The sequence below is a fragment of the Nycticebus coucang genome, chromosome 3, assembly GCF_027406575.1.
Source record: "Nycticebus coucang isolate mNycCou1 chromosome 3, mNycCou1.pri, whole genome shotgun sequence".
NCBI classification, from domain to species: domain Eukaryota; kingdom Metazoa; phylum Chordata; class Mammalia; order Primates; family Lorisidae; genus Nycticebus; species Nycticebus coucang.
The window spans coordinates 94,754,191-94,768,389 of NC_069782.1; the positions used below are offsets into that span (position 1 = coordinate 94,754,191).

At 35.9% G+C, this 14,199-nt stretch overlaps 1 protein-coding gene across 3 annotated transcripts in view; it reads right to left on the minus strand.

Annotated features, from left to right (window-relative positions):
• Nucleotides 1-14,199, minus strand: part of MCU (mitochondrial calcium uniporter) — a 211,202-nt gene that overhangs the window by 59,780 nt on the left and 137,223 nt on the right. For all 3 annotated transcript variants that reach the window (XM_053584296.1, XM_053584295.1, XM_053584294.1), the window contains exon 2: nt 6,708-6,774. In XM_053584296.1, coding sequence (XP_053440271.1) covers nt 6,708-6,774 — 67 coding nt within the window. The remainder of the gene's footprint in view (nt 1-6,707; nt 6,775-14,199) is intronic.

A 14,199-nucleotide genomic window follows, 5' to 3' on the forward strand; every position in this document is an offset into this window, starting at 1 on the left:
ATGTCTACAGCTATTAATATTAACAGCCTTTGCATTTTCACAAGAGATTCATGTATTAGGAACATTCCTATGACCCTGTCAATATTCATATTAACAGACAAAAACAAGGAACTAACTGCTTACAGCAATATCATTCATTTCATCAAACTGCATTCTGTAGAAAAATGGTATGGTTTCCAGTTCCCTCAAAATTTACTTTAAAATATCAGAAACATGATAGCAATCCCAGAATGGATGACATCACCTAAAATTTGACGTACATTTGGTTCTGCTAATAAAGATTAAAGGTCTATCCAATTTAATTTGGCTGCTTTTCTTGGCAATGTGAAAAGTCAGTCTTAAAGAATCCTGAAAGAAAGGGGTCCTGTGGTGGAATAAGTTCATCTACATTTTAGTGAAGTTTCACATTATAACTTCTAGTTACAAAAAAAGTCCAAACTGTTGGCTATATATACACTTTCTTGCATAGCCTGTGAATGGAAGCTATATTTTTTAAATGGAAAAAATACAGGGTGCATCAGTTTTCCTAACTTTAGATGGTAAGAACTCTGCCACATCAAAATACTGAGGATCTGTGTCCTTTTATCTTTTGCGATTAAGTAGCTAGCTACATTATTTTCATTTCTTTTTTGTTGTCAAAGTTGGAATGAAAGATGTATAGTGGTGGGGTATATTTGTGTCCTCAATATGATGATGACAATGAATATAGAATTTCCAACTATGTACAAGAATGGCTATTGATATTGGAACTTGACTAAAAAAAAAAAAACATTCCTCTCCCCCAAAACTATTTTTAAAAGTAACAGAAAAGGTTGGTTGAGATGGCTAATGTCTATAATTCTAGCACTCTAGCAGGCTGAGGCTAGCAGACTGCTTGAGCTCAAGAGTTCAAGACCAGGGCAGGGCATGGTGGCTCATGCCTGTAATCCTAGCACTCTGGGAGGCCAAGGTGGGTGGATTGCCTGAACTCACAGGTTAGAGACCAGCCTGAGCCACAGCAAGACCTAAAAACAGCCAGGCACCATTGCGGGCACCTGTAGTCCTAGCTACTAGGGAGGTGGAGGCAAGAGAATCGCTTCAGCCCAAGAGTTTGAGGTTGCTGTGAGCTATGATGCCACAGCACTCTACTGAAGGTGACAAAGTGAGACTCTGTCTCAAAAAAAAAAAAAAATTCAGCTCGGCTCCTGTAGCACAGTGGTTATGGTGCCAGCCACATACACTGAGGGTAGCAGGTTCAAACCTGGCCCAGGACAACTAAACAACTGCAACAAAAAAATAGCTGGGTGTTGTGGCAGGTACCTGTAGTCTCAGCTACTTGGGAGGCTGAGGCAAGAGAATTACTTAAGCCAAAGAGTTGGAGGTTGCTGTGAGCTGTGACAGCACAGCACTCTATTGAGGGTGACATAGAGAGACTCTGTCATCTCAAAAAAAAAAAGTTCAAGACTAGCCTGAGCAAAAGCAAGACTCTGTCTCCACTAAAAATAGAAAAATGTGTCAGCTGTCATGGCAGGTGCCTATAGTCCCAGCTACTTGGGTGGCTGTGGCAAGAGGATCACCTGAGCCCAAGAGATTGAGGTTGCTGTGAGCTATCATAATACCATGGCACTCTACCCAGGGTGACAGAGTCTCGCTTTTCTCACTCACATACACACAAAAAAAGTAACAGAAAAACTCTAGACTGGGTAAAGAACTCTAACAACTCAATAATAGAAAGTAATCAATTTTTTTAATGGGCAATAATTTTGAACAGATACTTCAGTAAGGAAAATATATGAATAATTAATAGGCACATGAAAATATGTACATCATTAGGCAACAGTAAAATACAAAGTAAAACGACAATGAAGTAATATTCCACATCCACAAATGCCTATACTCAAGAAGACTAATCATACTGAGTGATCATGAGGACACAAGAAAACTAGAACACCTATGCATTGCTGGTTGGAAAACAGTCTTGCAGTTTATCAAAAAGCTAAGCATATACTAACAATATGATCCAACCATTCCATTCCTAAGTATCCACCCCAGTGGAATAGAAACATGTCCACGTATGCTTATGAGCAAACAGCGGTAACCAGCATTATTTTTAATACCCTGTTTCCCCGAAAATAAGACAATGTCTTATTTTCAGGTGTGCTCCCAAAGATGCGCTAGGTCTTATTTTCAGGGGACGTCTTATCTTTCCTGTAAGTAGGTCTTATTTTCGGAGCATGTCTTATTTTGGGGAAAACAGGGTAGTTCAAAACAGAAAACAATTCAAATGTCCCTCATTTGGTGAATGAATAAACAAAATGTGGTACTACCCAGCAATAAAAATACACACTACAACGTGGATAAACTGTAAAAGCATTAGGCTGTGTAAAAGAAGGCAGATTCAAAAAACTACAAATCTTAAGAATCCATTTATATGACACTTTTAGAAAAGGTTTTGTATTCAGAGAGAAAGCAAAATAGTGATTGCTCAGGACTGAGGATGGGAATGAAGACTGGGAACAAGGGAGCTTTTAGGGGTGAAGCAAGTGGTGTAAACCTGGATTGTCATGACGGTTGCACAATGATGGGTGAATTTTATAGCATATAAAATATATCTCAATATAAAGCTTTAAAAAAAAGTAATAGAACAAAGCAAAGGGAAAAAAAAATAGGGCCATATATCTGGTTCTCCAAATCATTCACAGACCTTAGGCTAAGAATTTATATATTATCTACTTTTGGGTTGACTAAACAGACCATTGTTTATTATTAAACAGGAATTTTTAAGCTCAAGGTTAAAGTGAGCTATGATTGTGCCACTGTACTCCAGCCTGGTTGACAGAAGACTGTCTCTTAAGAAATTAAATATTGAGAAAAAATATAAGCTAAAAAAATTTAAAAACCAGGAATTTTTACTAACTCTCATTACTAAAATTATTTGCCGTTAAACAATTTTTTTTTTAAGAGACAGGGTCTGCCTTTGTCCCTTAGGCTGGAATAGAGTGCTGTGATCATAGCTCACTGCAGCCACGAGCTCCTTGGCTCAAGCACTCTTCCTGCCTCAGCATTCCAAAATGAGACTACAGACTCGTGATGCCATGCCCACTAATTTTTTTGTAGTTATAGGGTCTTGATTTTTTTTTTTTTTTTTTGAGACACAGTCTCACTCTGTCACCCTGGCTAGAGTACATTGGCAAGATCATAGCTTACAGCAACGTCAATCGCTTGGGCTCAGGCGATCCTCTGGCCTCTCAACCTCTAGTGTAGTTGGGACTACAGGCCCCTGCCACAATGCCTGGCTAATTTTTTGATTTTGAGTAGAGATAGGGTCTCACTCTTGCTTAGGCTGGAGGTCTTAGGCTGGTTTCAAATTCCTGGCCTCACGTGATCCTCCTGGCCTGGCCTCCCAGAGTGCTGGGATTACAGGGATGAGCCACCATGCCTGGTCTTGAATGATTTTCGTAAGGAAATCTTGTATCTTTTGTTTAATGCAAAGTTAACATAACAACTCACTAGCATAATTCCTTTTTTTTTTGAGACAGAGTCTCATTTTGTCGCTCTCAGTAGAGTGCTGTAGCGTCATAGCTCACAGCAACCTCAAACTCTTAAGCTTATGCGATTCTCTTGCCTCAGCCTCCCAAGTAGCTGGGACTGCAGGTGCCCACCACAATGCCCGGCTACTTTTTTTTTTTTGTTGTTGTTGTTGTTGCAGTTGTCATTGTTGTTTAGCTGGCCCAGGCCAGGTTTGAACCTGCCTATGTAGCGCCATAACCACTGTGCTATGGGCGCCAAACCTCTAACATAATTCTTAATACAGGACTAATTGAATTGGATTCCATTTCTGGATAAAGAAATGAAGGTCGTTAGATGAGACTATTGTCCTTGCTTTTTCTCTAACTTACCTTTTGCATTTTCCTTGCACCTAAGATGAAGACATGCCCTGATTTACACTATTAAAAATTAACCGGATGATCAGCTAGTATAGTCACAACCAGAAATGTAACAACAGAATTAATAAGCAATTACTGAGAGGCAGTATACATAGGTATACTAGGCACATAAATAATCACAACTTTATAATGTGGTATTTTAGGCTCTGGACTTTCAAAAGATGAAGGTCAAGTCCTCATTTGCATACTGAATATGACCCACCGGTCACAAGAAAGAGCAGTGAATGATGGTAGAAATGTGTTACTAGTGATTAAACTTATATGTCTTGGAGTAGCAGTGTACTAAGCAGAGTCTTCTCATATGCTATAATTACTTGAGGTAAAATTAACTTAGAAGTACAAAATAAGAAAGTGTATAATTTTGGGGGGATAAAGACATCAAACTGCAGTAAATCAAATAACTTTGTGCTTCTATTTCTTGATAACTAATAAGAACTGGTTTTCTTAAGCAAAAAGAATAGGTAGGAATTTGGGGAGACACTTATTTTGAAAAGTTGGTATCCTTTTAGCTTTTGTAAAAATATTGCCTTTAAACCCTCATGCAACATAGGAGCAAACTACTAGCATTTATGCCCTGGGATAACGTTCAGCCAGATATCCCAGCGCAATTGTTGAACAACCGAAATACCTCCATATGGACTGGTATATAGGGTAATGGTAACTGAAATATGTGGCAAAGTTAATATAAATTCCTATGTGAATTAATTAGTACAAATTGCCTTTGAATTTCATAACAATCACTGAGCTTCCTACTGTATGATCTGGTTGATGTTAAAATATATATAACTTACTGAATATACTGATTTATATAGACATTGACTATATAACAATTTCAGATTATAAAGGCTACACATTTTTGAATAAAATACTGTTAATTCAGCAAAAGCTGAGAGGATTCAGCACTACGAATAGTTTTTTTTACATTGAAAGAAATTCTCTTTCTATTGAAACTATCTAATAATGTCACCCTACAATGGTAATGGAGTAAGTCAGTACCCGGGAATAGTCCTGGGATATAAAGATATTAACAGCCCCCACGTGGCCAAATGGATCCAAGGCAGCATCAGGGGAAAGAGTGATACCCATTGCTTAGGAGGGCCTTAAGGAGGGAAAAGAGTAGGTGGCATGGCAGGTGACATTATGGTCCTCTGGTTCTTGGCCATATGGAAACTACTTGGTATCTGGGTACATGCTGAAGTCTTGACTGGGAGCAGCACACCTATCCACTCTCTGGCTGTAACAAAATGTTAAGTGCCACTTTTTAATTTATACATTAATTAGTACTACTCTATATCAGCTTCTCATGTCTCTAAGAGACAGGAAAAAGAAAGCCAGCTATTGTTCTTCTTATTTGGATTCTGGCCTGTTTTCCCTTTTAACCTTTCCATTCCACAAATGAGTACCCATCATGGATTTTTCTCCCAAGCAGAGAGTATTTAGCAAATATAAGCACCCTGCCTGTAAATTCAGATAGCTAAATGGCTTAGAGGAGAGAATTCTGATAACACTGCAAATAGCTATACTAATTAAATATGAGAAATTCTAGTATTTTCATGATTTGTCTTCCAGGCTTCTTTAGTTTTTAAGTGTGCTTGTAAATTTGCAGGATGCTCTTTCAGTAGTTGCTATGCCAATGAATTCATGTTTAGAAGGCTGAAATTAGAGCTCTATCAAACTAAACTTTGCACAGAGGAAACATTTTTAACAGGCAACCTCTAAGCCAAGCAACCCAAATTGTAAATGTACAACACTGAGACAAGTGACAATAAGAGTTGTAAACACATCTCCCTCCACGACTGTAAAGACAACCAAAGCTTAGATCCTGTTGCCAGTTTGTACATCATGGACATTTACAAAGTTGATATGTGGCCCCCACGCATCTGTTCATCCCTTCTCACATCAAAGAAGAATATTATAGTCCTGAGCCTTAGGGAAGAAAAAGACAAGCGGGAGCAGGAGGTCTCAGACTTTGAATTACTTCTGTCTAAGCTTCACAAAGGGGCTGGAGAACTTGATCATTATTCATAGTGTGAAGTCTCAATAGCTAGAAAATGCCAAAGACGGTGCTTGTGTGATCTTCACAGTAATGATGTCCCTAGTTTTAAAACATAAGTAAACATTCTGCGCTTACGAAGACTGATAGGTCTATTAGTGTTTTCTCTTGGTTTTTCCTCTAAATTCACTAAGATCCTCATCCAAATTTTAATTTCCTTCTTCAGCCTTCCTTTTTCTCTCTGACCCCAAGCCCACTGCAAGTAAGAGTATGGTTTGTAAACTTATATATACAGGGTGGTTGGGGTGATGGTGCACTCCCTACCCCTCTACTCCTAAAAAAAAAAAAAAAAAAATCGTGTATACAATAGAACATCCCTACCTTGACTACATCCTTAAGTTGACATAATTTTCAGAGACTAGAAATATACCCCACGTATCAATACAACAGGTCTAGTTCTTTATGTTTACTGGTGTATGTTGACCAGTTTGTTATAGTCCCTTAGGTAGTCAACTTACAGAGGCTCTACTGTATGTGTGTATGTGTGTGTGTAAGATACATACATACATACATGTATAGTAGAGATGAGGACTTGGTATGTTGCCCAGGCTAGTCTTAAACTCCTGGCTTTAACTGCTCCTCCAGCCTTGGCCTCCCAAAGTGGTAGGATTACGAGTGTGAGCCATCACACACGGCCTATATAAATTATTATGTTAAGAAGAAGATGAGAAACACTGAATTAAGGGGAGGGAGAAATGACATAAAAAAATGAATCTACCAAAACTCACCATCAGAGGGCACAACAGTACTGCAATAAACAACTCCCAAATTCTGCCAGGAAAGCCTCTGGTGCACCTAAAAAAACAAGACACATCTACTGTCAGGACAGAACAACAAATTTTACAGACGTTAAGTATGTGTACACAATAAATAACAGGTTTTTGGTTACCTAGGTAATATTTACTCTTTGTAGAAAAGCTTAAATATATAGATAAAAAAATAAAAGTCTCTCAAGCTCCTATCATCTTAAAATAATAGTGGTGAACATTGTTGTTTTCAAGACTGTATTTTATAAACATTTACATAAACATAAATACAAATGTTACAGTAAAATTACAATTCTACCACACAATCTTTTTTTTCTTACCTGCTTTTAAAAACACTTCATATTGGTGCTATTACACCTAAAGTAAATATTTTGGCTTCTTCCTCTTGTTGGCATTTAAACCTGCATTTCCTTCCTATCTTTTGCCAGGTATGTAGGATAAGATGGTTATTAAGTAACTGTATCATGAATTTAATGTTATTGAGTAGGCATCTGCCCTTTCTGTTTGCCCTGTTTTATAAAAAAAAAAACTTAGGCAACCTCCCTCTTTGAGAACTTAACCTCTTCTCACTGCAGAGTGTTAGAAGGAAATCACTCACTTATACCCACTTTCACTACTTCCTCAAAGGGTAATATCACTGTGGATCTGGAATTTAAGTCCCCATAATTAAGCCAAGTTTAAGAAAGAATACTGAATACATTTCTAACTTGCCAAAGGCTTAATTTATTCCTTTGTACCTTCTACTTACCCAGCCACAAAAAGTATCTGAGGAGGAAGAAAGGAAGGGATTGACTGAGTAAAATCCAATGTATTAGCTGCAGAGCCTGATATGTTCCACTTCATTAGCCCCCTAAAAAACCACTTGGGACTCTACAACAATGTATTTCACACAATTATATATGATAGATTTACATCTTTCATGACACTGTCATTAATTCCCACCTCCTTCCAACCTACAAGAGCATGCAGAAATCTAAGAGTGACATTAAAAAATGTAAGTAAGTCATTTAAAAATTACTTGAGATTTAGTCATAGCTAGTGTAGTTTTTTAGGTTTAAATCTTTGATTCGTTAGGAATTGACTTTAGTCAACATTAGTAAGTAGGAATCCCTCTAGTGACAACACAGCTGTCCTGTATAGTGAATAATTCATCTTTTCCTCACTTACTTTGAAATGCTGTCTTGATAATCTTCTAAATATCTGTATGAATTTGGATTTATTTCAAAACTTTAATTCTGTCTGATGATCTGTCTGCTCATGCCCTGGTAACCATATTATTGTAACATTCTAGTTTTACATTAAAATAATACCTTTTAATACCTGGTGGGGTGGGACTAGTTTTCCCTCATTACTTTCTTTTCTTTTAAGAGACAGGGTCTCATTCTGTCACCCAGGCTGGAGGGCAGTGGCATCACTACAGTCTCACTATAGCCTTAAACTCCTGGGCTTGAAATACAGCCCCTCCATAGTCTCCTAAGTAGAGGGATTTAGTGTCATCACACTTGGCTAATTTTTCTTTCTTTTTTTCTTTTTGTAGAGATAGGGTCTCCCTCTTGCTGAGGCTGGTCTCCAACTCTTGACTTCAAGAGATCCTCCCACCTTGGCCTCCCCAGAGTCCTAGGGTTACCGGCTTAAATCGCGTGAGCCACCACACCCAGCCTTAAATGACATCTTTTGACAGCTTGTAATAAAACATGGCTCCATATCATTTTTGTTCCTTATCTTTCCACCTTTCGTTAGTTACACCTTCATTACATTGTCAAGGTTTTAAAAATTCATTTTCTGGTCTGTAAACCTAATTTCCACATTTGTTTTAGTCTTATGTCTATAGATTAATGGACTCTACGCTCACTGCCAATACTTTAGCTATAGTTTCTCCTTTCATTTCTTGTTTGGTTGAACTTTTTCTTGCAGAAGTAGGGCTCATGACAGCTAGATTTCCTGAAGTTTGTCATGTTAATTCCTAAAGTCCTCTTTCTTTGAGGACAGCTTTGAAGGCTGCTGTGGAGTAATCTGAGCCCAGCAAATTCCTCTGGAGAACTGGGCTTGCTGAAGATCTAAACCAGGGGTATTATTTCTCATGGTCTTTCTACCCACCTATTTGACCTTCACTGGATCTGACAGCTTTTCTTTATGTGATATGCATTAGAACTGCAGAGATCTCCTGGTTATGCTGAAGACAGAACTTCTATAATATTTCTGTTTCTTATTCTCCTTCTTATTCCAAGGTATGAGAAGAAAGGAAGAAAGTGCTGTTTTTATTGGGTCATTATTCATGGCATCTTTTAAACACTGGCATCTTCAAATATACACAGAAGTAGAGAGCACAATGTGAAGAAATCCCATGAACCCATTACCTGCTCCTGTATTTATTTATCAACATTTTTTCAAACTCAGTTCATCTATATCATCCAGTCCCCTCCTCCAGAGAATTGTAAAGGAAATTCCAACTATCATATTTCACCCTAAAAGCAGTTCAGTATACATTTATTGGGAATTTAAAAACAGCAAGTCAGCTGGATATGGTGGCTCACATCTGTAATCCCAGCACTTTGAGAGTCCAAGGCAGGAGGATTGCTTAAGACCAGGATTTGAGACCAGACTGAACAACCTAGTGAGACCTAATCTCTAAAGAAACAAAAAGCAAGAAGTCCTGTGGTCTGTATAATTTCATAAATTCTCCTTAACAGTAATAAAAGATGGTCCTGCAGGGTAGAGAACTGCATCAATACATGTCTGCTTATGAATAATAATTGTTAGATGCTAGATGACTGTTTGTTTTTATATAAAAAGTTTTATTAGAACATAGCTAAGCTCATTTATTTATTTTAACTACTTTCTCAACAGCACAACTGAGTAGCTGGTATACAGTCGCAAGAGAGAGAGCTGAGATGTTGCAACAGAGACCACACGGGCCACAAAGCCTAAAATGGTTATCAAATGGTCCTTTAAGAAAACATTTGCTAACTCTTGCTATAATACATAGTTTCTCTAGTTTGGGGATGATTCACTTTCCCAAATTCATTCTCAGCTCACTTCTGTAACAATGGCAACCACAAAACACTATTCATTACATACACACACACACACATCCTTTTCTTTAAATCTTCTAGTAGCTTAAAGTCTAATAAGAATAACAGAAACAAAAGTGATTTTGCTCTTGGTTTTCGTCCTTGACATATGAAAATAACAACAAAAAACAAACAAACAAAAAAAAAACAAGAAGGGGATTATAAGTGCTCAAACCCAAAGAGCCATTGCTATTCCAAACTGTATTCCATGACTCCCCTAAACTGAATTTCATGGTTTAAATTTTGTATTCTTACATGTCACAAGAAAATAGTAAGCTTTTAAGAAATAATTTTGACTTCTTTTTGAATCACAGCTCTGTGTCCAGTTAAAAGGAAAAAAGAAAAGAATTATTTGACTGATCCCAAAAGTTTTAAGAATATGTCAAAAGTTAAAAATAAGTTAGCAAAAACATTTAGGCAAATGGTATGGATTAGTCACATATTTAAATTTCATAAGCAGAAAATAAGATTAAGGTTAAGAAACCTTAATCTACAGAATCTACAAAAATTAACAGTGAAATCACTAGGCAATATTAATGCCAGTGGAACAAGTTGATATGGTGAAATCAATGTCCCTTAAAAAAAAAATACGAGCATACTTTTGATACAGGATAGGTCTGTATCTTCAATATGTAACTTGAAAACTTCAAGGAAAAGCAGCAGCTCATATTTAAGGAAAAAGTATAATATCTGCCCTGATATTATAATTATCTTCCCTTAGTCTTAACCCCAGGATAAGAAAAATGCTGGCATTATCAATTTAGATTACAAAACACGGCAACCTTATTCCCCCAAGTCAGAAGACTTAAGCTAATAAAAATCAAACTGTAGTATTATAAAAAGACATTTCATGCCCTCAGAGCAAATTATTAAATTCAACTCACAACTTACTTTTAAGTCCTTTACTACTATCATAAATTATGCAACTATCTTTACATTCACTTTTCATAGTTCAGAAGAGCAAACTCAGCAGTGGATTCCTGCCAGCAACTTGAGAAGACTGTCAAGCCTAAACAACCTGTCAATACTCCCAAAATATTCATAGCCAATTAGACATCAGACTAAAGGAAGAAAGGGGAGAGACAGATGGAAGGAGGGCAGGGTAGAGAATTTCCTTATTAACCAAGCTCCCTTTAAATATATCAAGCAACTTTAAATGGAATAACTATATACATTTGTCCATGGCCAAACCTTATTATAAATATCCTCACTATCCCTCAAACTTAAATATGTCAAATTATAGCTCCCTGTTAGATTTTTCTTAGTATAAAATAGAATGCTTATATAAAAGAAATCCTTTCAATATTGTTCTAAAAGTTTCTTTTCTAAAACCAGAGTATCCATGTTTCAATAATTTTGCCAAACTTATCTGCAATAAGCATACTATGATTAAGGGTATAAAACTATTTCAGTTGGGCTAAAGCAAGATACACCTATAACTGCTTCTACAACTTGGGATACATTATCTCCATATCCCTGATAGAACAAAACTGTGGAAGTATCACATCAGCAATAGTTTTTCACTACTTCTACCAATCTACTAAAATAAGCACTGTGGCTTCAAATCTTAGAGCTCTGATACAGGAGGAAAACAATGGAGTTAGAAAACTTGGGCCCAGTTCTACAACTCACAATCTTGAATTCCAACTCCAAGTCTCAGTTTCTTCATCTGTTAAATTAAAAACTCTATAATTTCAACAAAATTGATTTTTTTCACAAGGATGATCTCACATAATGATAAGTGACAGGGCAGGGCCTGAAATCCCAACACTTTGGGAGGTTGACGCAGGAAGACTGTTTGAGGCCAGGAGTTTGAGACCAGCCTGGGCAATGTAGTGAGACCCTGTCTCCAGAAAATTAAAAAATAAAATAATTAGCTGGGCATGGTGGCATGCCCCTGCAGTCTTAGCTACCTTTCCAGGAGTCTGTGGTTGCAGTTGCAGTGAGCGACACTGCACTTTAGCCTGGGTCATAGAATGAGCCCCTACCTCAAAAAAAACAGAAAGAAAGAAAAATAAATAAACAGTGACAATATAAACATGACAAAACCTAAATGTCTAAATGTTCCACAGAAAATATCAACCCAAAGCTTCAATCTCCTTAAGGGATTGACTCAATGTAAAGAATTTAGTAAGTATAATATATTTTGAAAGCCACAACTATCTCTCATAGAGATAATATGCAGTATAAACATATGATACTAAGGGTAGAAACCTGAAGTTTTTAAAGAGTATCTCTTCAAATAGCACCATAAAAAGCCATTTAAAGAGTGGGACTAATTACACAGCATCTTAGATTCTTCATTCAATAACATACTAAGGAAACAAAGTTTCTAATATATTTTTAAGTGCAAGTTGTATTTGCATTTTGTGAGTTAATCTGTATTATAGGTTACTATTAGAAAGTCATCTTTCCCTTGAGTATATTATTTAAAATATTTGCTATATTTTATTATAACACAGGCCAACATGTTATAATAAAATATAGTATTAGAATATATTGTAACTTTATAGTGGAAGTCATGATTCAATTTATATACCTCTAATTTCTAAAATAATTTTACATCTATAAAACAAGACCATATTTGACACCTCTTGTTGCATCTTGTAATATCAGTTTTCTAATTAGAATATCAAATCTAGCCCCAAATTATCAATAAGGTTATTTAAAAATTAATACTTACTTACCTAACAATACTTTATGAGGATCAAGGAAGATAATGTATATAAAAGCACACCTTTATTATTATATATTTATAGCAGCTCTAGCCATAAAAAGTTCTTTACCACTGTTGATCTAGTAATAGATTAAAACAATCAGAAACCTTAAACCTTAACTACAATTAGTTGTATATCATATTATTCAATATAATATGAATTAGTGAACCATCAACTTTTTTGATTTTAATAAATATAAATATTTATCCATTTAACTGGATCCAAGAAATGTTCATGAAACCCTAATTCTATTATGTTAGGTCTTGAAATCAATAAACAGATTCTAAGAAGGAAAAAAGTAGTGACATTTTCAGCTTATCACTTCTTAGGAAGTCAAGATAATTTGGTAAAATTCATTTCATTGATAAATGATGTTTCTATTTTAGAATTGGTATTGCCTCAAAATTATAACCTGTGGTTATAGTATACAAGCATCAGAGTTCACTATGTACTCTAGACCCCTAGTCCAACACTTGGAATCTGTTTGTACTCTGACTTATGTCACATTTTGCTTAGTGGATGCCCCTTTACTCTCTTGGGTCTCATGACAGATACGTTAATGATTCCACAGCAAGAAACTTCTGCTTTTCTTATCGTCCACATTTCTTTCCTTCTAAGTGAAAACGGTGCTTAGTGGCCCGTTTATGACATGCTAGTTTTGTTTTTTTACAACTTAAAAAATTCCAACATTTTATTATGATACTTTTCAAACACACAGACAAACTGAAAGAGTTTTACCATGAACATCCTTACACTGTTTACCTAGTCGCTACATTATCGCCTATCTATCCATCTCTCTCTTTTACAGAAATTCTTAATTTCCATAGTTTCTTCTATATTTTTAAATATATTACATTTTTCACGTCCATTTTCTTTACAACTTTCTGTATTACTTCTAGATTTTGTCCATTACCCTGAAGACTGCATTCATTTCTTAATGTATTTTTATCCCCAAAAGACCAGGAGAAAATAGAAAATTAATATTTAATTGAGTTGTTTTGTCTTGCTTATGTCTCAATATGCCTGACAAGTTTTATAACTTTGCTTTATGCTTCAATTTTCCTCTCAGGAATAATTACTGATTTGCTATTTTACTGCTAACCTACTCTGAGAAATAAGGGAGTAGTTATGATTAAGTACTCTGGGATATAGTCAGAGTGCAAACTTCTTTATACACACACACACACACACACACAAAATATCTGCTTTATTTTTGACTGGTGTTAAGTTTACAAGCACTCCATGTTGTGTTGACTTGGTCATCAAATGTATTGCTAATTATTATTCTTAAATAAACAAAAAATGCAAATGCAAAGTTCTTACCTTAAAAGATAGTCAACATAAAACCTATCAATTAGACCTTTCATAATCATGTGTGTAATTCAAAGCAGCATAAGATTTAGGTATCAGGGAATAAAGTCAGAATGAAACTCCACAGGAACAGGAATTCTCAGTAAGTACAGTAGTCTCCTATTATCCGTGGGGGTTATTTTCTAAGACCCTCAGTAGATGCCTGAAACGAAACCATTGATAGCACTGAACCCTATGTATGTTTTTCCCTATATATATATACCTATTTAACTTATAAATTAGGCATAGTAAGAGATTAACAAAAGTACCCAATAACAAAATAGAACAATTTTAACAATTTATATCAGCATATCA